This window comes from Dermacentor silvarum, chromosome 8, assembly GCF_013339745.2.
Source record: "Dermacentor silvarum isolate Dsil-2018 chromosome 8, BIME_Dsil_1.4, whole genome shotgun sequence".
Taxonomy (NCBI): domain Eukaryota; kingdom Metazoa; phylum Arthropoda; class Arachnida; order Ixodida; family Ixodidae; genus Dermacentor; species Dermacentor silvarum.
Genome location: NC_051161.1, coordinates 176628854 through 176656675, shown reverse-complemented (window position 1 = coordinate 176656675; position 27822 = coordinate 176628854). Strand labels below are relative to the sequence as shown.

At 47.1% G+C, this 27822-nt stretch overlaps 1 protein-coding gene across 1 annotated transcript in view; it reads right to left on the bottom strand.

Moving 5' to 3' along the window:
* Positions 1 to 27822, bottom strand: part of LOC119461869 (stimulator of interferon genes protein-like) — a 362093-nt gene that overhangs the window by 297852 nt on the left and 36419 nt on the right. The window contains exon 2 of the mRNA XM_037723241.2: positions 15069 to 15206. Within this exon, the coding sequence (XP_037579169.2) occupies positions 15069 to 15192 (124 nt within the window). The 5' untranslated portion in view covers positions 15193 to 15206. The remainder of the gene's footprint in view (positions 1 to 15068; positions 15207 to 27822) is intronic.

Here is a 27822-nt window from a genome sequence, read left to right as displayed (position 1 = left end):
GGTCGCCGAACAGTTCCCGTAGCTTTTCTTTGAAAGTGTCCCAACTTGTTATCTCGTCGTCATGTGTTTGGTGCCACACGCGTGGGGTGCCGCCGAGATAAAAGATGACATTGGCGAGCATAATCGTTGGGTCCCACCTGTTATTAGCACTGGCGTGTTCATATAGCTTGATCCAGTCGTCAACGTCCTGTCCCTCCAGGCCAGAGAACACACCAGGGTCGCGATGTTGGGCAACCGTGACGATAGGAGTAGTCGGACGACCCGAAGCCGTTGCAGAGGCGGTCTCGTCACCGGGGGGCATGGTGACAAGCTCGATGTACCGACCACTTCGGAGTTCCGTGGCGAGGACGGGGATCGCTAACCTCCACCAGAATGTTACGTGTGGAAGGACACAGACGAAAGAGGCTATTTACAGGCTATTTACACTGGAGCCAGACAGCCAGGTCCACACTCGCTCGCACCAGAGCACAGACACACTTCATCGTCTTTCTCGCGGCGGCTCGTCCCTTGAACATCTTTCGGTGATATCGTAATAATATGTAAACAAACCTGTACATACAGAGGAGTTGTTGCGAGCCTTGTATGCAACGTGTAGCCTGACAACGAACGGAAGATTGAGGGCTAGGAGCCCGAACCAACAAGGGTGCCATCAGGAGCGACGGACGAGCAACGGCCTGAGACTGAACAGAGGCACACCGCCACCACCACGGAGGGAAACTTAACTGTATCAGTTTGAGCATAATAGGGTGTTAGTGAGTCCGGATGATGCTGTCTTGTGTACCGTGTTATTGCAGGCGTTATGTAAGTCGATGGTTTCATTTCAAGCCTGTTGTTGAGAAGGAGGGAAAGGAATTCAAGCCTTAGCTGCTTTCGGCGTGATTCAAGAGTGGGTATGGAATTTCCTGTCATGATTTTAGAGGGAGAGTCCAGTCTTGCGAATTTATGAAATATAAACCTAACTGCCTTTCTTTGTATTTCTTCAAGATGCACAATATTTGACTTTGTGTAAGGATCCCATGATATACATGCATACTCTAATTTTGGTCTAATAAATGAAAAATAACACAGTAATTTTGCATTAGGAGGGGAATTTTTCAGCTTGTGTCTTAGAAAACAGAGTTTGCGGAAAGCAGAAGAACAAATATCATGATTGTGCTCGTTCCACGACAATGTAGAAGTCAAAGTAACACCTAAGTATTTGTAGTTGTTAGTCTCGCACAGAGCTGAGGAACCAAGCGTATAAGAAAAAGTGAGTGTTTTTATTTTTTTTACGAGTAATACGAAGAAATACGGATTTATCAGCGTTAATAAACATACTGCATTCATTACACCACTTCAATATGATATTTAAATTTCTTTCGAGGAGAATCTGATCATTCTGACACGTTATATCACTGTACAAAATACAATCATCGGCAAACAGTCTAATTTGCACACCAGGAGTTATGGTTTTAACAATGTCGTTTATATACACTAGGAGTAGTAAAGGCCCCAAGACACTACCTTGGGGCACTCCTGACGTGACTAGAAGAGTGGCCGAGCTATGTTCACCAACAGTAATGTACTGGGTGTGTTTGGTCACGTAAGCAATAATCCAGTTTATGAAAATATCAGGTATGCCAATAGTTTGAAGATTAATTTGTCGTGTGGAACCTTATTGAAGGCTTTCGTGAAATCTAAAAATATTACATCATTTGGCCATTATTGTTGAGAAATAAAACAAACGAGTGAATCACTGATACCAATTGGGTTACAGTCGAATTCCTGAAGCCGTGCTCAAACTCCATGAGCACAATTTAGATCTGACTGAAGAATGTTAATATCGTTATCAGTAACTATTTTACGGAAAATTATGCAGTCATAAGCAAAAAGATCAATATTAGAAGGAACTAAAGAAGGAAGGTCGTTAATGTAAATGAGAAACGAAGGGGGCCTAATATGGATCCTTGTGGGACTCCAGATTGAACAGCACATTGGTTCGAGGAAAGTTCATTGGCTACAACAAATTGGGAACGATTTTAAAGGAAATCTTTGATCCACAAAAAAAAAAAGACTACTATCAATATTAAGTTGACTAAGGTTATGAAAAAGATAAAAAAGTTTAAAAGAAAAGTGTACAATCCTTGCATTCTACCGGTGCTAACATATGGGGCGAAACTTGGAGGTTAACAAAGTATCTCGAGAACAAGTTAAGGACCACACAAAGAGTGATGCAACAAAAAATGTTAGGCCTAACGTTAAGAGACAGGAAGAGAACGGTGTGGATCAGAGAGCAAACGGGGATAGCCGATATTCTAGCTGACATTAAGAGGAAAAAATGGAGCTGGGCAGGCCATGTAATGCGTAGGATGGATAACTAACCGGTGGACTGTTAGAGTTACAGATTGGATACCAAGAGAAGGGAAGCCAAGTCCAGGACGGCAGAAAACTAGGTGTGGTGATGAAGTTAGGAAATTTCAGGCGCAAGTTGGAATCTGCTAGCGCAATTAAGTTGGAATCTGCTAGCGCAAGACAGGGGTAACTGGAGATCACAGCCTTCAGCCTGCAGTGGTCATAAATATAGGCTGATGATGATGATGATGAAAAAGAAGTATGTGGGAGATCTTGTCGAACGCTTTAGAAAAATGTAAGTAAATACAGTCAGCTAACGAAGAACGATCAAGAATGCAGTGTAGTTTATGAGTAAATGATATGAGCTGCGTTTCACATGAAAGTGATTTCCAGAAACCATGTTGAGCTGGTGAGAAAGAGGAGTTTGATTCAAGAAAGGTAACAAGGTTTGGTATATAATGTGTTCCAAGAGTTTGCAGCATGTGCTAGTAAGGGAAATGGGCCGATAATTAAATGGTGAACTTTTATTGCCCGATTTGAAGATTGTAATCACCTTCCCAATTTTCCATTGGGTTGGAAAAGTTTATGTGTCAAGTGATTGCTGAAATATTTTTGTTAGTATGATTAACTGTAAACACCAGTATTTTTCAGAAATTTGCAATCAATAGAACCATAACCAAGGGAGGAATGGTGCTCTAAGTTAATAATGAGCTTCGTAATTCCAGCTGTGTCAACAATAATGGCAGGCATGAATGGTAACTGTAACGAAAATTTTCTGGAAGATTAGTATTTGTAACCACGAAGAAATTTCTCAAGGTGTCATTTAGAATAGTAGCACATTGGTTAGGTGGAACGGAGTTGCCAGCTGTGTCTACCAAGGCAATGGAGTTATCAAGACTGGGGTTAATCATACGCCAAACTACCATTAGATTTCAGAAGTGAGGGTTCAGTATTCGACATGAAATTATTATTAGCTTCCTTTAATGCTGCAAAGTAAGTACCAGATGCAGATTTGTAGGCGGTCCAGCGCGAGTTTGAGGATGACAATTTGGCCAAGCGATATAGATGTATTTTTTTTGGGTTAGAAAGCCGTTTGATATGGGTGTTATACCATGGTGTTCGAGGATTAAACGTGATAATATGAACAGAGATGTATTTTTCAATTAATTGGTTTACCTTAGTTGAAAACATGTTCTAGTTATGTTGAATAGGACGTAACTCATCGCTAAAGAGCACTACATTGTTGAGTTTATCGTCCTTTCATCCTGCTCGCATAACATCATACTTGGCTGGGACTTTCTATCGCGTAATAACGCTGTTATCGATTGTGCCAGATGTGAATTTGAGCTCTTCCTGTTGTGTGACCAGCCCTACAACCACACTCATCAAGCTGCACACAAACTAGTCCTAACAGAAGACACAGAAATTCCACCAACAGCAGCTGTTTTGCTCCCCATGTTCTGCAACAGCATATGTGATGAAGCTGCATTCTTTGAACCATCATGCCTCCTTCAAGTTGGAAGGCACTTCTGCCTTATTTGACCCTCTGCATTTCGAATGGAACAAGCACTCTCTGCCTCACAAATCCTCTTCCGTACCTCATCAAACTGCTTAAAGGCTTGGTTGCACGCACCCTTGGATGCGTGCAACCCATTGATATCGGCCAAATTTTTTCCGTGCAGCAAAGATTCATCATAACGCGACCTCAACGCCGTCAGTGCTATTTACACTTCTGATGTACCAGCTGCCGACCAATTCAATTCGTCGACTGCAGACGGAGCGTTTCCATTTGAACGCTCTGCTCTTCAGCTGTTCTATCAGTTCCACGACTCTCTCGATGTTGCCCAACATGCCCTTGGCCGAGCTTCTACCATTGTTCACTACATCGACACTGGCTCCAACTCGCCGGTGCAACAACGCCCATAACGTGTCTCCCACTGCGGAACATCAAGTTATTACCGACCAGGTTGACGATATGCTTAGACGCGACATTATTCGCCCTTCACAACGTTCGTAGGCATCCCTTGTGGTTCTCGTTAACCCCCTCAGGTGTACAAGAAAACGAGGAATGCGAAATTTGATATGAAGATGTTTGTCACTTATTTTGACCTTCCAAGCAACAAAAAACTAATGAATAAGATAACTATTGTTATGCAGAAGAAGTTATAGGTTGGGACACATACGTGGTCGCTACTTGTTTGCGGTATGAAAATCCAGAAAACAATTTCTTGGCACCGTAAAGCACAAGGGCAGTGCACAAACTGTGCAGGAATTGAACGTGCGGTTTTCAATCTTTGACTTTGCGCAATTTACGCAGCGCTTGCGAGAGTCACATTTTGACTATTTGGTGTGATAGAGCCACGGGATGCGTCAATGCCACAGTGCGTCTTTGTGTCTTCACTTGACCTGTCAAGCCTCGTTGCCGACTAGAAAAGCTGCCGATCAGAGAGCGCGCCACTGCCTGTCGAAACTCAAGTGAGGTCAGAACAGGAATATTAGAGTTTTCTGCTTGCAGCTTCATGTAGCAAATGTGGGCATTGTTGACACCGATATCCAGAAGATCAAAGAATACCCTAAGGTAGTATTTCATCTTGGAGCGTCTGTTCACTTCGTAGGTAACATTTTTTTGGTCCATAAGGTCAACCCCGCCCATGAATTTGTTGGATTTTTTAACAACTAAGGGACAACCGGACATCCATTTTTTTCTTTCTTCCCAGCGCGTCGCCACTGTACAAGAAAATTTAGACCGGCGATATGATGTTGGATAACAAAGTAACTGCCCAGTTATCCATCCATTTGACGCAGGCAATGCCATCAGCACTAAATTATTCAATATTACCTCTTTTCATTTCTTTGTCGCTCGGAAAATTGCTGGGCATACCCTTCCGGTTCGCACGCTCAGTTCGACAGGCCTTGATGCCACGCTTGGAAAGCTCCACTTGCAAGGCTGGGGAATTGAAAAAAATTTTGAAGAAAACCTCACAGCCCAGGCCTTTCAGTTCATCTGTGAGCTGGAGCATGACTGACTCTCCAAGCCCCATGGTAGTGCCTTCGCTCTTCTTCCCACTGTACATGTCGCATTGAAACAAGTATCCTGTCTCTGAGTCGCAACGGCACCACATCCTGAAGCCCCAGCGAATCGGTTTGTTTTTTATGTATTGTTTCATGATGTTGTGGCCTTTGAATTTGATCATGTGTTTGTCGACAGACTGCTGCTTTGTCGGAGAAAGTGCAGCTTGAAACGCCTCATTGCAATGGTTGATAAGAGGGCGCACTTTATAGGCCATGTCAAAGTTCGGCTCCTCTCTACTCGGCTGAGACTTAACTGCAAAATACAAAGCGCTGCGAAGCTGCTCAGAGCGGTGAAAAGGCATCACATTGGCAACAAACGGCACACCGAGGTCAGGCAGCGTTGACCAATATTTTCTGAGAGCTGGCAACACGTGATAACTCATTACTAAGTTGACTTCCAGGAACGCTTTCATTTCTTAGTTTGTTGTTGTGAAAACAATTCCATTTTGTTGCGTGTAACCAATGCTCTCTTTCACGAGTACGTCGGAGACCAGTGCATCGAAGTTCATCACTGCTGAAAAAATCTGAAGTGGTGTCACAACGCTTTCTTCATCTTTGTCCGGTACACATCGCACTATCTCGTACTCCATTCCAGCGTCATTAGTGAATTTCTTGGCTCTTTAGGACTTTTTCCACGTGATTTCCTTTGTGGCTTTAGCTGCACGCACGTCACTAGAGCTCATGGGTGCTGGAGTTGTCGGGAGAGACGCTGTCCGCCTGATGCGTTTACTTGGGGGATTTGAAGGCCCCGGTTTGACTTGGTGCTCAAGGTCAATCTCTGCTCCAACATTATCCACGTCTTCGTCCAAAAATTCAAAATCTTGACCATCAAGCTGTAATGTGGTTTCATCATCGCTGTCATCAGCGAACAAGATTTGGTAGATCTCTTCCTCCGACACTAGTAATTTGCGCCGTTTAGCAGCCATCCTCTTGTGAGCCAAACGCTGCGGTTAGGAAAAATAAGAAGGCTAACTCACAGAAAAGCGCAGAAAAAGACGAAAATACCATCTAATTTTTTTCGCAGCATTTGCTAAGGCTTGGTACCAGCGGCATTGGTACCAAATCTTGGTACCAGCGGCGTTCACGCCAGCGCATTCAAAGCTGGAACCGAAGTTCCGACACGGTACATAGGGACACACCATGTCCCAAGCAAGTTTTTCTCAAATTAAAGTACGATGCATGCTTATTTAACCATTGCTTCTGTTATGTTGGTAATTATAAAGTCTTAACAAAACTATTTCTCTCAGATTTTGACCGATAACATACAGCAAATTAAAGAAATTGCACTTACTTTTCTGGGTGAAAAACGCTGCACTCCCGCTTTAGAATCACCTATTTTGGCAGGATTTCTGTGCCAGTGTTGCCGAAGGAAATGTGATTTTCCGCTATAGCCAGCCCAAGAGAGACGCACGCGGAAGTTATACGCTCATCCACGCTGCAATCCCTTAGATACACCGTTTTAGTTATGGGGACATATGTGTCCCGCGTACCTCAAAGAGTTAAAAAAAAGGATAGATCGATTCGCTACTGCATGGATTACCACCTTGCCTAAACAAGGTCACTCGGAAAGACGTGTACCCTTCACTCGGAATTGACGATGCCCTTGATTGCTCACAAGGTGCCCAGTTTTTTTCATCTTTAGATTTACATTCTAGGTATTGGCAGGTGCCTTTAGCAGATGCCGACCATTCACAGACAGCCTTCGTCACACCTGACGGTCTATATGAATTCAAAGTCATGCCCTTCGGCCTCTGCAATGCGCCTGCCACGTTCGAGCGCATTACGGACTCGGTTCTGCGGTCTCCTGCCACCGAGGATGACTGGATCAACCACCTCAGGAGCCCCGACAGGGCCCTTCAACACCAGGCCATCCAGAAGGCCCAACAGGTGGCTGACGAGCTCCGACTCCCAGTCCCCACATGGGCGAAGCCACGGGGCCCGGGGCCGTAAGGGGTGCCTAGGCCCCTTCAGGACCTTTAATAAAGTTAATTCTCTCTCTCTCTCTCTCTGCAGGGTTCAAAGTGGCACATATGTCTCTGCTACCTCGACGACATTGTTGTCGTTGCGCCAGATTTTGCAGCCCATCTCGAACGCCTCAACCATGTCCTGACGTGTCTGAAGAACGCTCAGCTCCAACTGAATCTCAAGAAGTGCCGCTTTGCTGCGCGAAAACTCACAATTCTCAGTCGCGTCGTATCGAAGGACGGTATACTTACAGACCCGGCTAAACTATGTGCTGTCACCGACTTCCCCAAACCGACGACTCTAAAGCAGTTACGAAGCTTCGTAGGGTTATGCTCCTCCTTTTGCCGGTTTGTGTGCAACTTCATCTCCATAATTGCGCCTTGACCCAACTTTTAAGCAGCGCCACCAATCTCTCGTAATGGTCTTCCGAGTGTGACCAAGCCTCCCCTTCGCCGTCTCCTGACATCACCACGTATACTGCGCCACTACAATCCTATGGCCACAACTGAGACTCACACAGACGCCAGCGGTGTTGGCCCCGGTGCTGCTCTCGCACAACTAAAGCCTCGGTTCGCAGAGTATGTCATCGCATACGTCAGCAGAACGCCCACCAAGGCTGAGTCAAACTATAGCGTCACCGAGAAAGAATGCTTGGCAATAGTCTGGGCGCTTGTCAAGTTCCGCCCATACTTATATGGTCGTACATTTTATTAGTTATGGACCAGCATGCATTATGTTGGTTGTCTTCTCTGAAGGATCCGTCAGGTCGCCTTGCCCGCTGGGCTCTTCGACTTCAAGAGTATGACATCCGCGTTATATATTGTTACGTGTGGAAGGACACAAACGAAAGAGGCTATTTACAGGCTATTTACACTGGAGCCAGACAGCCAGGCCCACACTCGCTCGCACCAAGAGCACAGACACACTTCATCGTCTTTCTCGCGGCGGCTCGTCCCTTGAACATCTTTCGGTGATATCGTAATACTACCCCCCCGGCGGCAAAAGCACCGTCACGGTGCTGCTAAATATCCAATGCGCGTGGAGAGTTGTAGGGTTTGAGTCGGGCGACGTGGACAATATCACTGGTGGTCACAGCGGAGGACGTAGTGGGCTTGGCGAGAACGATTTCGTAGGTGACATCGGTCACTTGGCGGAGTACGCGATATGGGCCGGTGTAACAGGGGAGCAGTTTTTCACAAAGGCCAACTTTACGCGACGGTGACCAAAGCAACACGAGGGTGCCGGGCGCAAAATGCACATCACGGTGACGGAGGTCGTAGCGTTGTTTTTGTTTTTCTTGAGAAACTTGCAGACGAGCACGCGCAAGTTGGCGAGCATGGTCAGCACGGGCGATTGCATCACGGGCATAATCACTAGTGGAAGCTGTGGTGGACGGAAGCACAGTGTCGAGTGGTAGCGTCGGGTCTCGGCCATACAAGAGGTAAAACGGGGAAAAGCCAGCAGTTTCGAGACGGGAAGAGTTGTACGCAAAGGTAATGTAAGGTAGAGCAAGGTCCCAGTCACGGTGGTCGGTTGAAACGTACTTCGATAGCATGTCTGTAAGCGTGCGGTTCAGACGCTCAGTGAGGCCGTTCGTTTGTGGGTGGTAGAGGTGGTAATTTTATGCTGTATTGAGCAGGCACGCATGATGTCGTCAATGACTTTGGACAAGAACGTACGGCCACGGTCGGTGAGCATTTGACGCGGAGCACCATGCATCAAAATGATATCGTGGAGGAGGAAGTCCGCGACGTCAGTAGCGCAACTGGTCGGAAGAGCGCGTGTTACGGCGTAGCGGGTCGCATAGTCCACAGTGACGGCAACCCACTTGTTTCCTGATGTAGATTCCGGAAAGGGGCCGAGAAGGTCTAAGCCAATACGATGGAAGGGCTCGGCCGGGATGTCGAGCGGCTGCAGGTAACCAGCGGGGAGCTGGGAAGGCTTCTTGCGTCGTTGGCAAAGTTCACAAGCGGCGACGTAACGCCGTACGGAACGGGCAAGGCCCGGCCAGAAAAAGCGGCGACGTACTCGGTCATAGGTTCGAGATACGCCGAGGTGTCCTGCCGTTGGTGCGTCGTGAAGCTCTTCTAGAACGGTTGAGCGGAGGTGTTTAGGTACTACAAGTAGGAACTCAGAGCCGTCCGGATGAAGGTTACGACGGTACAGAGTACCGTCGCGGAGGACGAAGAGGCGTAGAGTAGCATCGGCCGGAGAGTGTTCCAAACGGTCGATGAGTGCTCTGATGTAGGCATCACGACGTTGCCCGTCGGCGAAATGAAGGAGCTGGGATACTGAGAAAACGCAAGCAGCATTGTCAGTATTGGAGGTGGCAGAGTCGTCAACAGGGTAACGCGACAAGCAGTCAGCGTCTTGGTGCAGGCGGCCAGACTTGTAGATCACGGAATATGAAAATTCTTGGAGTCTCAAAGCCCATCGACCAAGCCGGCCTGTAGGATCTTTTAGCGATGAGAGCCAGCAGAGGGCATGATGGTCCGTGACTACGGAGAAAGGACGACCGTAAAGGTAAGGACGGAACTTCGCAACTGCCCAAACAACAGCAAGGCATTCCCTTTCCGTAATGGAATAGTTGCGCTCCGATGGTGACAGGAGGCGGCTTGCGTAAGCAATAACGCGATCCTGGCCACGCTGACACTGGGCTAAGACGGCACCTACACCATGACCACTGGCATCTGTACGCAATTCTGTAGGGGCATCAGGGTCGAAGTGGGCGAGAATGGGTGGTGAGGTGAGAAGAGTGACGAGACGAGAGAAGGCGGTGGCTTCTGAAGTACCCCACGAAAATTGTGCGCCTTTCTTCAGAAGATTAGTGAGGGGTCGAGCAATTGCCGCGAAATCTTGAACAAAACGACGAAAGTACGAGCATAGCCCAACAAAACTGCGAACGTCTGCGGCTGTCTTCGGAACCGGAAAGTCTCGGACGGCGCGAGTTTTGTCGGGATCAGGCTGCACTCCGGAAGCGTCGACGAGATGGCCCAGAACAGTAATTTGGCGGCGGCCAAAACGACATTTGGACGAGTTGAGTTGCAGCTTCGCCTTTCGAAATACATCAAGTATAGCTGTTAGACGCTCAAGGTGAGAGTCGAACGTTGGCGAGAAGACGATGACGTCGTCGAGGTAGCAGAGACACGTGGACCATTTAAAACCTTGGAGCAAGGAGTCCATCATACGCTCAAAGGTGGCAGGGGCATTGCATAACCCAAACGGCATTACTTTAAATTGGTATAGGCCACCAGGTGTTATGAAAGCGGTTTTTTCTCTGTCCATATCGTCAACAGCAATCTGCCAGTATCCAGAGCGAAGATCAATAGAAGAGAAATAGCTGGAACCGTGAAGGCAGTCAAGGGCGTCGTCGATACGTGGGAGCGGGTAGACGTCCTTCTTAGTAATTTTGTTCAAATGTCGGTAGTCTACACAGAAGCGCCACGTGCCATCCTTCTTCTTAACCAACACCACAGGGGACGCCCAGGGACTCGAAGAAGGCTCAATGATGTCTTTATCTAGCATTTTGGTCACTTCAGTTTGAATTACTCGGCGTTCCGACGCAGAAACGCGATATGGTCGTCGGTGAATAGGCGTAGCATCGCCAGTTGGAATCCAATGCTTGACCGCGAGCGTCTGGCCCAAAGGGCGATCGTCGAAATCGAAAATATCTCGGTAGGCCGATAACACTTTGCAAAGGTCTTCAGCCTGTGTAGAGGACAGGTCCGCCGCAACCATTTTCTTTATGTTGGGATCGGCGCCAGACGTTGGGGCGAGGGACACGCCGAGCTCGGAAGAACCATCAGTTGGTAAAGTTGCCACTTGATGGTCGCCGAGGCAATCAACGTTGGCAAGGCAAATACCTTGCGGGAGAATTTGTTTTGCCAACCCAAAGTTAAAGATCGGCAGGCGAGTGCAGTTATTAGTAATAGTAAGAATACTGTGAGGCACGGTGACGTTATACTGTAGAGGAATCTCGGGCAGAGGAGTGACGAGGTACTCGCCATCAGGAACAGGTCGGGAAGACAACAGTTCAATATAGGCTATTGACTTTGGTGGTAGGCGAATAAAGTCGCTGGGGCGTAAGCGGCACTGGGGTTCATTAGGAGGTTTTGCGAGAATCGGCAACTCAAGGCGAAGGGTACTGGCAGAGCAGTCAATAAGGGCAGAATGCGCAGAGAGAAAATCGAGTCCGAGAATTAGGTCGTGGGGGCAATTAGCAAGCACGGTGAAGAGGACAGGAGTGTGGCGGCCGGCGATGCTGACACGTGCCGTACACATGCCGACGATAGGGACAGTACCGCCATCCGCAACGCGGACGACGCGTGCCGACGCTGGGGTGAGGAGCTTTCTGAGTCGTCGTCGGAAGGCAGCACTCATGATTGAAATGTGGGCCCCTGTATCGATCAGAGCAGTGACAGGATAACCGTCGACGTCAACGTCAAGAAGGTTTTCGTTCGTAGGCAACGTGAGCAGAGGATTTGAGGGCAGGGTCGACCACGCAGCTTCACCTCCAGAAGCTGCAGTGCCTAGTTTTCCGGCGGCATCCGGGAGGCGATAGGCGGCGAAGAAAAGCGACGTGGTTGGGGCGAACGAGACTGATGGCGTCGAGGTGAGGGTGAGCGACTGTAGCGAAGGTTCGGAGCAGGGGCATCAGCGGCAGAGGGTGCATGGCGGGTGGCATAGGGAGCAGAAGGTCCAAAGGTGCGGGAATAAGCGGCGGCGTATGTCCGAGGAGGAGGTTGCCACCGGTTGCGGCAGTGACGAGCGACGTGGCCGATGCGACAGCAGTGGAAGCAGATCGGCCTGTCATCAGGGGTACGCCATTCGGACGGGTTGCGGCGAGATGTGGCAGAAAAGGATTGCCGGAAGGTTACGGAAGCAAGCATGCGATGCTGATATACTGTCGTGGTCACCACTATCCACCGAAACTGCGTCAATATCCACTATAGACCACCCATTTCAGCTCTTGACGTCGACACCGTCTCCTGTGCAAAGCGCCACGATCCATAGATAGCTTCGCTTCTTGACGTTTTATCAGAGACACCTACCCTTTCGACCACTCAAACACTGCAACGCCAAGCTTCGCACTTCAGCATTCGTGATGGCCTCTTGTACCGGCGCAACTACTTGCCAGATGGCAGGAAGTGGCTGCTAGTTTTCCCCCGAACGCTGCGCTCTACAATCTGCGCGTCCTTTCACTCCGACCCGCAATGTGCTCACACCGGTGTCTTCAAGACCTATGAACGCTTACAGAAAAGGTACTACTGGCACGGAATGTTTCGCTTTGTCCGCAAGTTCATTCGCGGCTGCCACGAGTGTCAGCGACGAAAAAACCACCGCATCCTGCCGCAGGTTCATTACACCCCCTTCCGTGCCCAGACCACGCATTCGACCGCGTTGGAATTGACCTTTATGGACCGCTGCCTTTGACCACAGCGAGCAACCAATGGGCTATCGTTGCTATCGACCACCTTACACAATACGCCGAAACCGCTGCTCTTTCCACGGCGACAGCACAGGATGTTGCCACTATCATCCTCAATCGTTTTGTGCTTCAACACGGTCCTCCTCGCGAACTCCTCCATGACCATGGCCTCGTATTTCTCTCCGATGTAATTCAAGCACTTCTCCACCAGTGCAATATTGTAGATCAGACGTGTACTGCCTACCACCTTCAGACGAACCGGTCTGACTGAGCGGTTTAATCGGACACTGGGCGACATGCTTGCAACACATGTTGCATCTCATCGAACAAACTGGGACCTGGTTCTTCTATTTGCGACATACGCGTATAACAACGCTACGCAAGCCAAAACCGGGTTTTCCCCCTTTTTCCTTCTGTACGGTCGCGAGCCGTTGCACACTATCGACACGTTGCTGCCATACGCACCAGATGCCTCAGAGTGCACGCCCGTGTCGGAAGCCGCCCATTACGCTGAAGATTCCCGACAACTAGCCAAGCGCTTTACTACGACCGACCAACAACACCAGAAAAACGCCCGCGATGACGACCACTCTCCTGTCCCAACATTCGCTCCTGGCGCACTTGTGTGGCTGCATGTACCTCCCTGCGCTCCTGGCTTGTCATCCAAACTACTCTCAGATTATCATGGTCTCTACCGCGTCGTCGAGCGTACCTCCCCCGTAAATTACGTCATTGAACCTCTTACATCGCCCGGCGACCGTTGTCGACGTGATGTTGTTCACGTAGACCGCCTGAAGCCGTACTTCGACCCTCTTGTTTCCACCTGTTAGATCGCCAGGATGGCATCACCTTTCTCAATGGGGGCAAATTATAACGAAGAAATGAAGACAATGACATCTCGGGCTCAGCGATCATCATCATGAGCAGAAGGCACGAGATCGGCATTCGAACACCACCATACTTTTCCGAGCTACCGCCTGTTTGTTAGACTCGCCCAATAAACCTCTTTACACAGAAAACTTCAAAAACTACAACCCTTGACCTCCCCTCATTCCCAGAAACGAGTACTACCCCTCCGCTACTTCAAAGATGACAGTGACGACATCAGCCAAATTTTAAGAGGGCCTAACAGTTGCACACAATCCAACAAATACTTGGAAAATACCTTTTTTCATGGGCGGCACCATATTGCGTAGGCACTGGCGCCATCTGTGAGCACTCAGCATGCTTGGGCGAGTGCTCCATGTTGTATGCCAGATGTATGCATAGCAGCAATTTCTGGTGGTTCTTTTCACACTTGCGGCGGTCTATTTAGTATGACGTGGCATTTTCTAGGTGGGAAACGGTTCTGTGAGATGTACTGAAGTAATTTAAGTCACCATGGTCACAGTTGCAGCTGGCATTGAGGTGGACGGAGCACCCAGTGCGCGTGTTTGTTCCTACAATCAGCCTTCGCAGATCAGCTGTATATTTCTAAAAATTTATTTCACGAATGTGAAACTGCAACATTCTCACTGTGCTTCAGCAGCAATGAGTAGTTAAGAAACATACGCGATGATCGTAATAGCGTAGGCGCCGTTCTGCTATGGAATGAGTTGTGCTCTTTACTTTGACAAGCATTAAGATATTTATCTCTAGACACATTGCACGACTACCTCATTTGTTGGATGCGATTTCCACCAACAGATAAAATAGTTTTGGTTAGTAATAACAGCATACCGTACAGTATGAATCACACTGGTCAAGTGGTCGAGCGGCTGGATGCGAACTGCGTGAGCGTCCGAAGAAGTGGTAGCTGCTGAGTTATACATCTGTTCGTTCTATAGCGCATCGACCAAACATGCAGGATGACTATGCGAGGTCGTATTGCGGCAACAGCCTGTGTCTTTTTCTTTCCGCGAAAGATGGAAACCATATCAGCCGATTCAACCCTACAGACAAGCGTGATTTTAATTTTACAAGGTTGCAAGGCAATGAAAATGTTTTTGTTCGGTCTTGTTCGGCCTGTCCTCTGCGATGCTCTCACCCGTTTTACGAAAATTGTGTCCTCACAAATAGCCATTGCATTCTATTTATGTGGCCAATTTTGGATATTACTGCTTTACAGGGCAACGAGGCAATGCCGAAGCAAATCGAAACCAATTTGTTAAGATAAATTCTATTGCCGCCCAAAGGGGCAACGCCGCAAGTGTGGCATAATGTTCTGGATGCCCAGGACCAGATAATGTGGCCCACGAGTGAACCATGTCCACGAGGTCCCGTAAATGCCTACCAATCTCCTTTGATGGCTTGATGAATGCAAGCACCAGCACGAAACCGATGACAAGCGCAGCAAAGAAGACATGCGGCCACGCCATGCCAGCATCATGGTGCTCACTCCGATCGCCATCCGCCATGTAACTGCTGCAGGCTGAAAAAATGGAAACAGTCAACGAGCTAAGCATGCACAGAGAATTACAAGACGCAGATGCATGACCTTGTGCCTACATATGCAATAACATGGAAGCACTTGAATCTGTTGGCCACTCACTTCTGCAATCACTTTCTCCCTTTTACGCCCTTGTGCTGATCAAAGTGACATGCTCCCATGATGTGACAAAACAATGCAGAATATTTTGCTCAAGCAGACAAGACCTTGATGCTTGTAATAACAAGTGCAGTAATACTATACTTTGCATGAGTGGATAACTTATTTGTGCGTGCTCAAGTCTAGACAAGGAGTGCTGTGAAAACACTGAACTAGGTCATTGTACAAATGGCCAACAGCCACAAGAGGTGCAATTACATCTGAATAGAAAACTGGGTACTGGAGGAGTACACATCTCCTGATGAGTGTACAAGAAATGTATGCAATTGATGGCAGCAGTACAAGCTAGTAGCAAGGGTGCCACATGCAACAAAAAGAGGGCAGCTGTTACAAAAGTTGCTGCTTTTAGTCATTCTCACCACTGAAGCTGCAAGCTGTTGTGAACAATGCCAACAATGCTACTTTGCTCGCCACTTCCTTGTGTAATTAGCCTGGGCCAAGACTACTCTTCCAGCTGGGAGGTTAGATGATATGAGATATTTCTTTCGAGCAGACGAAGAATGACGCCAAGACGTTGCGCGCAATTCCTAGTATCTTGCCATCTGTGACCACTTCTATTTCATCCGTAAATAGTCTTAATAAACAATGCCATACTTTCCACCTACTTGGTGCCCCATCCCAATATTTTTAAATGTAATAAATTATTGTAAGCAACAAGTACCTCTTTTTTATGGTTTTTATTTCATGCATGTGCCCTTAGGCACATGTTACAAGTTAGGCACTAGTTAGCTTCAATTGGATGACCATGTGTGTTCAACTGGTTAAAATGTTGGACACCAGTTTACTTCAACTGGTTGACCAGTTGGGCTCCATTCAACTTCAAATGTTCAACTGGTAGACCAGTTGGGCACTAGTTAGCTTTAATTGGATGACCACATGTGTTCAACTGGTTAACCAGCTGGATACCAGGCTACTTCAGCTGGTTGACCAGTTGGGCACCCTTTAGCTTCAATAGGATGATCATATGTGTTCAACTGGTTAACCAGTTGGATACCAGTCTACTGCAGCTGGTTCACCAGTTGGAAACCAGTTAGCTTCAACTGGATGACCATATGTGTTCAGCTGGTTGACCAGTTAGCTTCAATAGGTTTACCCACTGGTTTAGCAATTGGATGTAATTGGTGCACTCCAATTGGTGGCAAAATTCCCATTGGTTAATTGAAAACCAATTGGTACTTTTCCAATTGGACCCTTTCACTTTTTCTGACTGGGATATCATCTATTGGAAGTATTACCAAACACTTCCAAGACCAAAGGAACTTCAAAGCCACCCTCGAATTTCCACGGGCAAAAAACCAACCTCCACATGTGAGAGCCTGTTAACCCCAACGTCAACAATGGGGGTGCAGACGGGCTCAAACTTTCGCATGTGTGGGGTGCGAAAACAAGTGTTCGGACTCAACAAGGTGCCACTCGGACTTTACGGGACCCGCAAGGACCACAAGAAAGAGTTTTCGGCAATGAGTAACTTTTTTCCACGACATTTCAAGTGACCTAACGCCATAAAGCGCGGACTAACAAGTTAGGCCTAACGCGCTGGCAACTTGGGCTGGTGGGGATGCCTAATGAGGCCTAGCCTCCGACTATTATATGGATGTTGACAAAGTGACTCCTGGGCTCTCTCAGACGACTATGATGACCCCAAAATGCAAGAAACCGTGTACAGAAACAGTATCAATGGACATACAAGCGTAGACGCAACATAAACGACCGCAGGAGCCGATAATTTGGTGGAGACGCAGTGCCTGAACGATTGCGCGTGGACAAAGGACGGCTGGCGCACAGTCCTAACCAGTTGGCAAAAGAGGAAAAAAGAGCAGGAGATCAAAAATGGAACTGCAAACAACCCCCCAGTCATCAAACAACCAACCGACAAAACAGGGAGGTCAGTCAAAGCAGGGACGCTGCCTAAGATGTTGTCGTCACCCTCCGCCACTGCCGAAAGACGACACAAAGATAATCATGAGACCAAACAAGGGCCTTGCAGCGAAGGACTTGATCTGATCGGAACTTTCTGTCGCGGTGATAGAAGCATGCCAGGGAAAATTCGGTGAAAACAGCTTTATGCTGCGCGTCCGTCCGGGCTCAAACATCGAAATAGCATCAAAAATCCCTCAGTTAAACATCAGAGGCCAAATACACCCATTCAACGGGTATGTGGCAGACCCAGACGATGTTTTGCGGGGAATAAATAATCCATGGCATACCACCCAGCACCTTCCAAGCAGAGCTATTGTCCAATCTATGCATACGCACCCAGGATGTGACAATCGAACGAGCCAGAATGCTAGGTTCGTGAAAAACGGCAATTATCACATTCACAGGGAGCATTTTGCCAAGATGCGTCTATTTCATGGGCACAGAAACAATATGTTACCCGTATAAGCCAACGATACAAGTGTGCAAAGTGTGCCACTCTACAAGAGATCACACCGACGTATGCCCGACCCCTAACGTCAATGTGTGCTCCAAATGTGGAATGCGTGAACCCGGACAGGAACAAAACTGTACCCCCAAGTGCGCGATTTGCAACGAGGAGCATATTACTGGGAACAAACAGTGTAAAAAAAAGCTCAAGGACGTCGCTCCCAAGAAATCAAGAGTGGTGCAACCGATCAAGAAACATCAGCCAAGATGGTTCAGTTCGGACCGGGAAGCTTCACGAGATAAGAGATCCATCTCAAGCCATCTCAAGGTCAAGATCAAGATCGCCCGCCACAGCCAGGACCCAGTCGACCATCCCCATCAGTGGGAAGACAAACCAAAAACAACATAAGAAGGGATCGGAGCAGAAGACTTCCGCACAAGCAGAAAGAGGATGCCGCCTGTCAGACAACAAATCAGGTAAGCTGGTCGAGGATTGTGTCTCCAAATGCTCCTATTTAGATACTTATTTTAACCTCAGGGTTTGCACATTACAAAGGAAAGGGGCATATTACAGACCCAAATTGTAAAAAACAGTTGATACAATAATAATAAGGAGCATGAACAATCGACAAATTAATACAAAAACGAACAGCTGCAACTAAGATAAAGCCGAGTAATTTGAACATTTAAAACTAAAACAAGCTAAAACAGAATAACAAATTAAATACAAATAATTCAGTGCTAAGCATGTTATTGAAAAAACCCTTAATGCGCGATATATCCGTGATAGCAGTAGCTGCTTAAGGCAGTAGATTCCATTCGGAAGTGGTTCGAGGTAAAAATGCATGTGACTAGGTCACAGTTCTACAACGAGGAACATCCAACTTTTGGAGGTGGTCAATTTTAGATAAATGACAGGAGAGGATATAATGAATTGATCGCGAAGATGATTGTTGTGATAGTAAATTTTATGAAATAGAGCGAGCCAGGCTATTTTGCGCCTAATTGTAAGCTCTGGAAGATTAAGTAGTGACTTCATGTCAAGGAGCGGCATAGTTTCTCGAGTCATCGACACGCCGGTTAACGGGCATCAAAAACGTCGTGCCCTCACGGTGCGGCATATAATCTCGAGAAAGTGACATGCCGATTAACGGGCGTCAAAAATGTTGTGGCCCCACGGGGCGGCATCTAGCTTCGAGAAAGCGACATGCCGATTAACGAACTCGGGTGTGTGCGTGTGCGTCCGCGTGGTGCAGTGCGGGGACTTGACCTTGGAGAGAGGGGAATCTACCGTTCCTTCGCGCCTGGTGAAAGGGACGGGCTGCGAGAGCCAACCACAGCGCCTACATTTTTCTCGGGTTGCTCCGCCCACCGCGTGACGCACTTTCGCCGCACGTTCGATTTACTCCGACTGGAAGCTTCTGGCTACCCGCGATAGAGTGACCTAGAATATGGGAGAGTGTCCAAAACGCCGCGCGAATGCATGGGAGGAGCGAGGACCTTTTTGTGTGAACTGCCGCGCCGCGGCGCTGCTGTACCGGACCCGTGGGCTTTCTCCGCTGCGGAAGCCGCGCCAAGGCGGCGGGCGTCTGCTACGAGCCTGATATTTTGGTTGCTATTAGCCAACATCGCGATGATTTGGAATATATTAAGTACCACGTCAGAGCAAGGTAATACCGCAATGACTCACCGCACAGAGAACGCGTTTGCCGGCTGTGAACACGGGTATTTTGTCTATTGACTTCTAGCTCGCTTGGTCCGCACTTACGCGGCTGCTTGAGTAACGCATTCCGCGCGCTTACTTCATTTAGTTATGCATGGAATGAGCAATGTGAACGTGCTGCAGAAGAAAATAATCTGGAGACCGCGATAATAACCAAGAGAACGTAGCAGATTTGGCTAGCTCATGCTAACGCTTTTACACCCTATCGTTTCCTTTCCTTTATTTCATGCATTCGATTTGCTTTACAAGACTACATGCCGTGCTCTATTGTTTCTTTAGTAAGGCGAAATCCTTAACTGGGCTCTTGGGAAGCGGAATGTGTCTGTTGGCCAATGCTGTGGTACCAAAAATAAATACAAACCGCGTAACTCTCGCGGCTCGTTCACTTGGTATATATACCAAAGTAGAGTGTGGAAAGGCACAAATGTGTGACTAAGATGACTGATAGGTCATGGCATTAGTAACTTGACATACTTGCACTCACGTCACGACTAACAATAACAATATGACGTGTGGTCATAAGACGACTGCCAGAAATCCCTCTGATGCTGTGGGTGTGACGATAACAACGTGTTGAATGCCAATCTCGATCTCAACGTGTCGAACTTACCCATATATCATGAAGAACTGAGAGCACAGGTAAAGGGTAATAATAGTAATAATAATTTCTGGGGTTTTACACCCAAAAATCACAATATGGCTATGAGAGACGCCGCAGTGAAGGGCTCCGTTAATTTCGACCACTTGGGGTTCTTTAACGTGCACCTAAATCTATGTACACGGGTGTTTTATGCATTTCGTCTCCATCGAAATGTAAGCTGCCGTGGCCGGGAATCGAACCCGCGTCCTCGAGCTTAGCAGTACGACCTACCAAAGCCACTAAGCTATAGCACGGCGTGTATAGGTAAAGGGTACGCGAGAAATATACGCGGCAAAAAAACAAGACAAACCAAAATAAATGAAATGCTACAAGTGCAACATTATATACGTATGCTTCATTTTATAATTACGAGCAAGCGTCAGAAAACGAACATGATGGATTACGTATGTGCAACTCATCTTTCGCCTTCTTGTGTTGCAAGAGCGCAAACACTAAGCGAATTTTAACATGAAAGTAACTTTAGGAATATTTATTGCGTATGCTGGCTGGTTCGTACACAGCAAATATATACTTACTGATCAATAACTACGTACTTGTAGTTACGTAATGGAAGAGGCAACAAATCACCAGAACATAAACTTTTCATTTTTTGCTGTTATTGAAGGTAACTATTTTAGGGATATGTAGAATCAATAGTGATATTTGTAGTGCATCAAAAACAGTAATTTTCAAGACGATTTTCCACTCAATATAATGCGAGCTCAAACATCGTCACGCGCCATGAATGCTTGTTAGTTTATGTAAGAAATCACACGTTACGCAATAACTATGATATAATGAGAAGTTACATGTTGGTAATTTCAGAGAGGATTCACTGATTATTAAAACAAGGCTATTGCAGTAATAACTTTTACATAACAAAGCAGTAATGGCTAGGTCCAGTAGTGCCTATCTATTCATTTAAATGTCGAAGAAATATATATTTGTTTAGCTATATTGGCTGGATCGGATGGCTTTTCTTTCGAATGTCTGAATTTGAAAAAAAGCTTCGCTCACGGTGAGCCTTAAGGTACATCATGCGTGAAGTTTGTATTGAAGAGGTACAGCAAGAATTGTTCGCGTACGCAATCTCTGAAGCGAAATAGGACAACAATATTGCAATATATATTGGACAACAAAGACGGCCCTGACGCCGTCTTTGCTCTCTTTTGCTTCCCTTACACCTTCTCACTGTGCTCTGTTCATAATAAAATATTGTCGTGGCTAAAAAATATTCGAATAAATACATATGCATATAGCTGTAAACCACTACTGACCGTCAGCGAAAAGCGCGTAATGGTGAGCGAAGCGGTCACTGCACACACGTAAGTACTTCACTACGCGAGTAATTTACTTTTTTCGTTACTCTTATTCTTGCAAGCATGGCGCTATTGCCCGCGTACCCATGCGAATAACGTTTCTTTTTTTACGTGCTTTCCTTGCATGGGCTCATTTAGCACGTTTCTACGCACGCACAGTTACCGTAATGCCGTTCCCGAACTCTAGCACCGGAGCTAGACCGTGCTGATCAGTTTGATACGTTAGTTTTTGCATTATATTGCTGACCAAGCACAAAGAAACGCTCAAAGATGGGTAAGCTCCATACATCACCACACTGTTGAAGTTAAATAGAGTTAGTGCTTTGCATGGAAAATGAACGCAAAAAACTACAGCGCGCAGCAGACGACCCTCGCTTCCCGCGCGCTTCACGAGCGCGAAAAGCCCACATGGATGGATGGATGGATGAGGCTGAACCCTTTAAATCGGGCGGTGGCATACGCCACTTAGCCATGACTATTAACATATTTTGTACTTTGTGGTGGGTGAAATTTCGCCCCTGCCTTGATTTTATCCACCAATCAGATAACCACCAGCCAATATAGCTAAACAAATATATATTTTTTCGACATTGAATTGAATAGATAGGCACTACTGGGCCTAGCCATTACTGCTTTGTTATGTAAAAGTTATTACTGCAATAGCCTTGTTTTAATAATCAGTGAATCCTTTACAGAAAAGTATGAGGTGTTCAGCCGTTTCCTCTTCTTCTCCACACGCACAGCACAATGTGTCTATACCTTGGTACTTGACTCGGTACATCTTAGTCCGCAATACTCCCGTCCTGGCTTCAAACAACTAAGAGCTTCCCCCAGAATTATCATAGATATTTTCTTTGGCTATTTCTTGCTTGAAAGTTCTGTATGTTCCCAGTGCTGATTTCGTCTGCATCCCTGTTTTCCACAGACCCCTCTCTGTTTCTTTAACCTTTTTCTTAACTGTTGTTTCCTGGTTTGCACCCCTCCTGCAGTCCAAATATTTGATTGACAATTTTCTGGTCAGCTTCCTCCATTTTGTATCAACATTCCTCATGTACAAATAACTGAAAACTCTCCTTGCCCACCGCTTTTCTGCCATTTCTCTCAATCGCTCCTCAAATTCTATCTTGCTGCTGGCTTCCCTGCCCTCGAATGACGTCCATCCCATGTCACCCTGTACCCCCTGATTTGGTGTATTTCCGTGTGCTCCCAGAGCCAGTCTACCTACCCCTCGCTGCTTAACTTCCAACCTTGCTCGAACCTCTGATCTCATGCACAGGACCGCATTGCCGAAAGTCAAACTAGGGACCATCACCCCTTTCCAAATCCCTCTTACCACTTCGTACCTATTGTAATTCCACAGTGCCCTATTTTTCATCACAGCTGCATTTCTGCTACCCTTTAGCCGTTACATATTTTTCATGTTCCGTTAGGTACTCAGCCCCATTGTTTATCCCCACTCCAAGATATTTGTACTTATCCACCACCTCCAGCGTAACCTCCTGTATCCTATGCTCGCTGCCCTGATTATCATTAAAAGTCATGACTGCCGATTTTTCTTTACTAAACTTTCAAACCTAAGCTATCTCCCTCTTTACCACAGATGTCCATTAATCTCTGCAAGTCTTCCTTGCTGTCAGCCATAAGTACAATGTCATCTGCATACATCAGTCCTGGTAATGACTGTTTAATCCATTCTCCCTGCTTGGAATAGGAAAGGTTGAAGCCAAGTCCGCTCCTCTCCAATTTTTTTTCTAATCCTTGTAAATACAGCATGAACAACAGAGGTGACAGAGGGCGCCCCTGCCTAAGCCCTTGCTGTATCTCTATAGGCCCAGATACCCTGTTTTCCCATTTTATAAGCACCTTGTTACTTTTATATATATTTTAAAGGATTACTTACTCCATCTTCCACGTCTAGAGTGCCCAGTATGTGCCACAAATCCTTTTGGATTACACTGTCATAGGCTCCCTTGATATCCAGAAAGGCAAGCCATAGGGGCCTGTGTTCCTTTTCTGCTATTTCAATACACTGTGTCAATGCGAACAGATTATCTTCTAACCTTGTTTGTTTCCGGAACCCATTTTGTAGTTCCCCCAGCACCTCCTCGCTCTCCACCCATGCCTGCAGTCTGTTTTTTATAATCTGCATGACCACCCTGTCACCACAGGTCCGGCGCGGCGCGGCAGTTCACAGAAAAAGGCCCTCGCCGGTCACTCTACCCGTAGGCTGCCAGAACCAGCCAGGACGATTTTGGTCTGGCAGCTCTCTGGAAGTTCTTTGGCTAGCAGACGACAAAAAGAGGCGATGCGCGCTCGCCGCAATCTTTGTGGGGACTTGAAGGATTGCAACGCGGGCACTTCAGGACTTTTACCTCGCTCAGCCATAGCCTCCTCTATAGAGGAGGCTATGGCTCAGCTAACTGGCTTGCGTCGAACCAATGCCTCCTTTACTGGTCGAACGCTAGTGCGCACCGCTCCGGCTGGCGTGCTTTTGGACTCACGTACTTGTTGGAGAGATTCCCGATGTCGGCGCGGTGCGTGGATTGCATTACTTCTAGTGTTATCTTACTAGGATTCTGACACATCGTTCCGCCTTTGAGACGGTGCCATACGAGCGGCGGCAAACCATTTAAAGCTTTCTTTTGTTTGTGTCCCGTGAATGCTTCTTCTCGGCGGTGAACAGCGCACTACACTCTTGATCATGCTTGCATGGTATCTACATCGTGTCCCGCGCAAGTTGTCCAAGTTCTAGACGTCCATTCCGCACATTGCGGTGCCTTTTCGGTTCATGTCTTTTTCTGGTGGTATCCGTTTTCACATTGCTCGCGTATAGGCTCCGTACAGTCGAGTTTGCGGCTGCTCTGGCGCCATCTGGCGCAGCGACGCAACAGTGTTGGGAAGTGGGCGCCGCAGCTCGGCCGGCTCGATGAGTGTTCTTTCCCGCGCGCTACATTTAGTCTCGGCCACGGTTAAAGCCGTTTTGCTTTGTTCACCAGCCTCCTTATTTTTTTATACGTCTTGCGACGGTGAAATGGCATGCGCTTCATCGGCAAGCGTCGGAGGTGAAAAAAAAAGGCAAGTGGAACCGGTGATACTGCTGCGTAAAGGGCTGTCACAACCACGAAGGCCAGCCGGTGATAAAGTTGTACAGGTTTCCTGGCAAATCTTATGAGATCGAACGGCGAAAGAAATGGGTCACAGCTGTGAGGAGAGTAAAGTAAGTCAGCTTCTTTGATATTTGTGACAAGGTTTTGTTCTGTAAAGCGTGCTACACATGTGCGTTTCACAGCTCGTTGTGCGACGCCAGCGGCCATGGCCAGCTGCTGAACATTTAAAAGAAATTTGTCACGACTTTGCTGATTTGACGACTGCTTGCCGTTGTCTTAGCATTCGGTATGATCAGCATAGCACTGGCATGTGCGATGAGCAATATTTTATGCCAAGGAAGCCTATTTTGAGCTGGCGAGCACTAACTCGACGATCCTCGTTTCGGCCGCTGGCGCTTCAGAGGCGCGGTTTCACATGGTGCGATTTTTCTTGTGATATACATTTGCGATGTATCATTGTAAAAGCAAAGCGCGAATGCAAGGAAAGGAATTCGCATGCGATATCGTATCTTGTGAGAGGGGCCTAATGAGCCTCGATCATTGTACATGATGAAGAACGAACATTCGCGTCATGTAAATTAAGATCGCCTAGTTAATAAATCTCGTTTATCAGCGCAGCAGGTGGCTCCGACTGGGTCCCAAACGAGTCAACGAGGATAGCATGGTCACTGCCACACGATCCAACAATCCGAATCGTTTAGCTCACTCGACATGACTGTGCTGACGACAGCCTACGAGTGAGCGTGTAGCTGCACGCGGTCCAGATCGAGCTGTATGACAATCTAAAGTAACAGTGTGACAGGGGCATCAAATGATAGGCCGCGGCGTACAACGCGCCGGAGCGAAATGAGGCATGCATTGCCAACAGTGAGGCGTTGATTAAAAATCGGTTTCAGGGTGTCACGTTTTCAGGGTGCCAGTTTAGTGACTTCAATTTTAGTATAACAGTAAGCTGTATTCACGTGAAGGATGACGTCGTATACTTGCTTTCCCTGTTGCGAATGGCACTTCGCGTGAACGTCCACGCCGTCTTTCACACAAGCAACATGCGAAGCAGCGTAGAGCTTGTCTCCGCTGGTTAACGCTGCACCGTGAAAGTAATCGTCTATTCCTTTAATAGGCCTGAACCCCGCAAAAACTATTTGTGCCATCACAGAGGGCCACGCTTGTACTTTCACGTACACACACGCACAAAAAAAGAAAGCGGATCGTGGATATACGCGCGGCTTTCGGAGGCGTGTATATGTAGTTCCGAAATCTCGCTGTCTTTCCCCCTTCCCAGTTTCGCGCCGCCCGCCACATGCGACGCTGAGCATCGCGCCACCGCTGCTGCGCAGCAGCGCCGCCTGTTCACTGTACGGAGCCTATACGCGGCGATATGTCTTTCTTCTGCAGTTAGCATAGGCATCGCAGCTAACCCGTGTTCGCTCCGTCTCTCCGTATCTTGGGTGGCAGCTCAAAACCGATGCGTTCTAACTATATATTGACAGGTATACATGTTTATCTTTCACCAGTGGCCGCTTTCCACCGGCTAACAAATGTTAAACGTTATCGCTCGGCGCAGGACGCGCCTGCATTGGAAGCTTCTCGAACGTTATCGATGCTTCTATCCGTCGTCTGTGGTCACTGCAGACACTCATGTAATCTGATTGTATGAGCGACGCGAATTGTCTAGAACTTTCTGGAAGACACACGGGCACCAGGGATTAATCTGGAACCTTCGATGACTCGCGTATAAAAGCCGACGCGTTTCGCCGCTTATCAGATACCGACGATCGCCGACTGTGTTCGCCGCTATCGTTGTGCTTTGAGTGTAGCTTTCTTTTGTGGGCACAGGTTCGCCCAATAAAGAGTCAGTTTCGTCATACAGTTTTACGACTGTTTTCTTCACTGTCACTACTACGTGACAATATAGACCGTTGATATTAAAGGAATGCACTTGCTGAGATGAGTAATGACCACACGTACATTAGCTTTATTATTGCTCTCATGATCGACCAATACTATTTTTCGTGTGAAGCTTTTCACGTGCCAGCCGCAGCCCCAGCTCCTTTAACACAGGAGCAGTATTAAGAGGAGCACCATCAGCCGAAACAAACTTTCTGAAATTGAATTCAAGCATGCATGCATGCATGCATGCAACCCCCCCCCCCCCCCCCTGAGGCTGACTTAACCCCCAGTTATGTTTAACCCCTTTTCTTTCCTTACGCATTTGAGTGCTGCAACTAAGATATAAGAGGCGCAATCGTCTGCACAGTCGCAAAAAGCGCATTTTTTTTACAATTTCCCGTGAAGAAATCGAAATTAGTGCTGTTTAGATGGTATTGGCAAACTGTCCACCCCCCCCTGGCAGAGATCCTGGGTGCGCTACTGGTATAATGTGCAGTGGTACCTACTGGGCGAGAAAAAGCCTTTACAAATGTGTCATTTAAGACAGACGCGCATTCTACGTCAGGCACGGGGTGCCCTTCCGTCGTTAGCAAAGCTATTGTGCTGCGCTCATTGCCCCGTACGACACTCCAAATTGTCTAGAATTATTTTTCAGCATAGCTGGAAGGGTGCGATTAAAAAAGACAAATTTAGATCATTTCATTTCAGATAAGCAAGTTGTGGTGGCAGATTTATAGGCTGACCAACATTTATCCGACCGAGATTTGATAGCAGCGCAATAGAGCCTTTTCTTATGGTTAGAAAGACGATTTATGTATCTGTTGTACCATGGGGCGCTCATGTTCAAAAAAACTTCCTTGATAAGAATGTATTCAAAGGTTAGTTCTGAAATTTTTGTTTTAGATAAGTTCCAGTTGCTCTGTACAGATTTTTCAAGGTAATCGGGCAAGAACTCATGTAAAAAGAAGCACAATTCATTGTTAATCACACCGAAATCCACTTTTTTGTAGTTGCGTATTGTTTTCAGATACTTATGCACGTGTGAGAATGGCAGTGAAATCTTTGCTTAAACAATTTCATATCACTGATAGCAGGCATATTAGACACACAAAATACAATTTCCGGCGATGATGTCAAAACAAGGTCAAGAATTGAAGATGTATTATTTGCAATGCGTGTAGGAAATTAAACTGGCTGTGTCAAACCAAAATCAGAACAGATGTGAAGGAAATGGTCCGCTACAGCTAAATTAGGCGATCAATACGAGTATGAATTTGACCATCCAATGATAGGAAAGTTGACATCACCAAATAAAAACGACTGGCACTCCGGGAAACAAAATAGTCACGTGATTCAGGCAATCATGAAGGTCGTCACAAAAATTGGAACACCC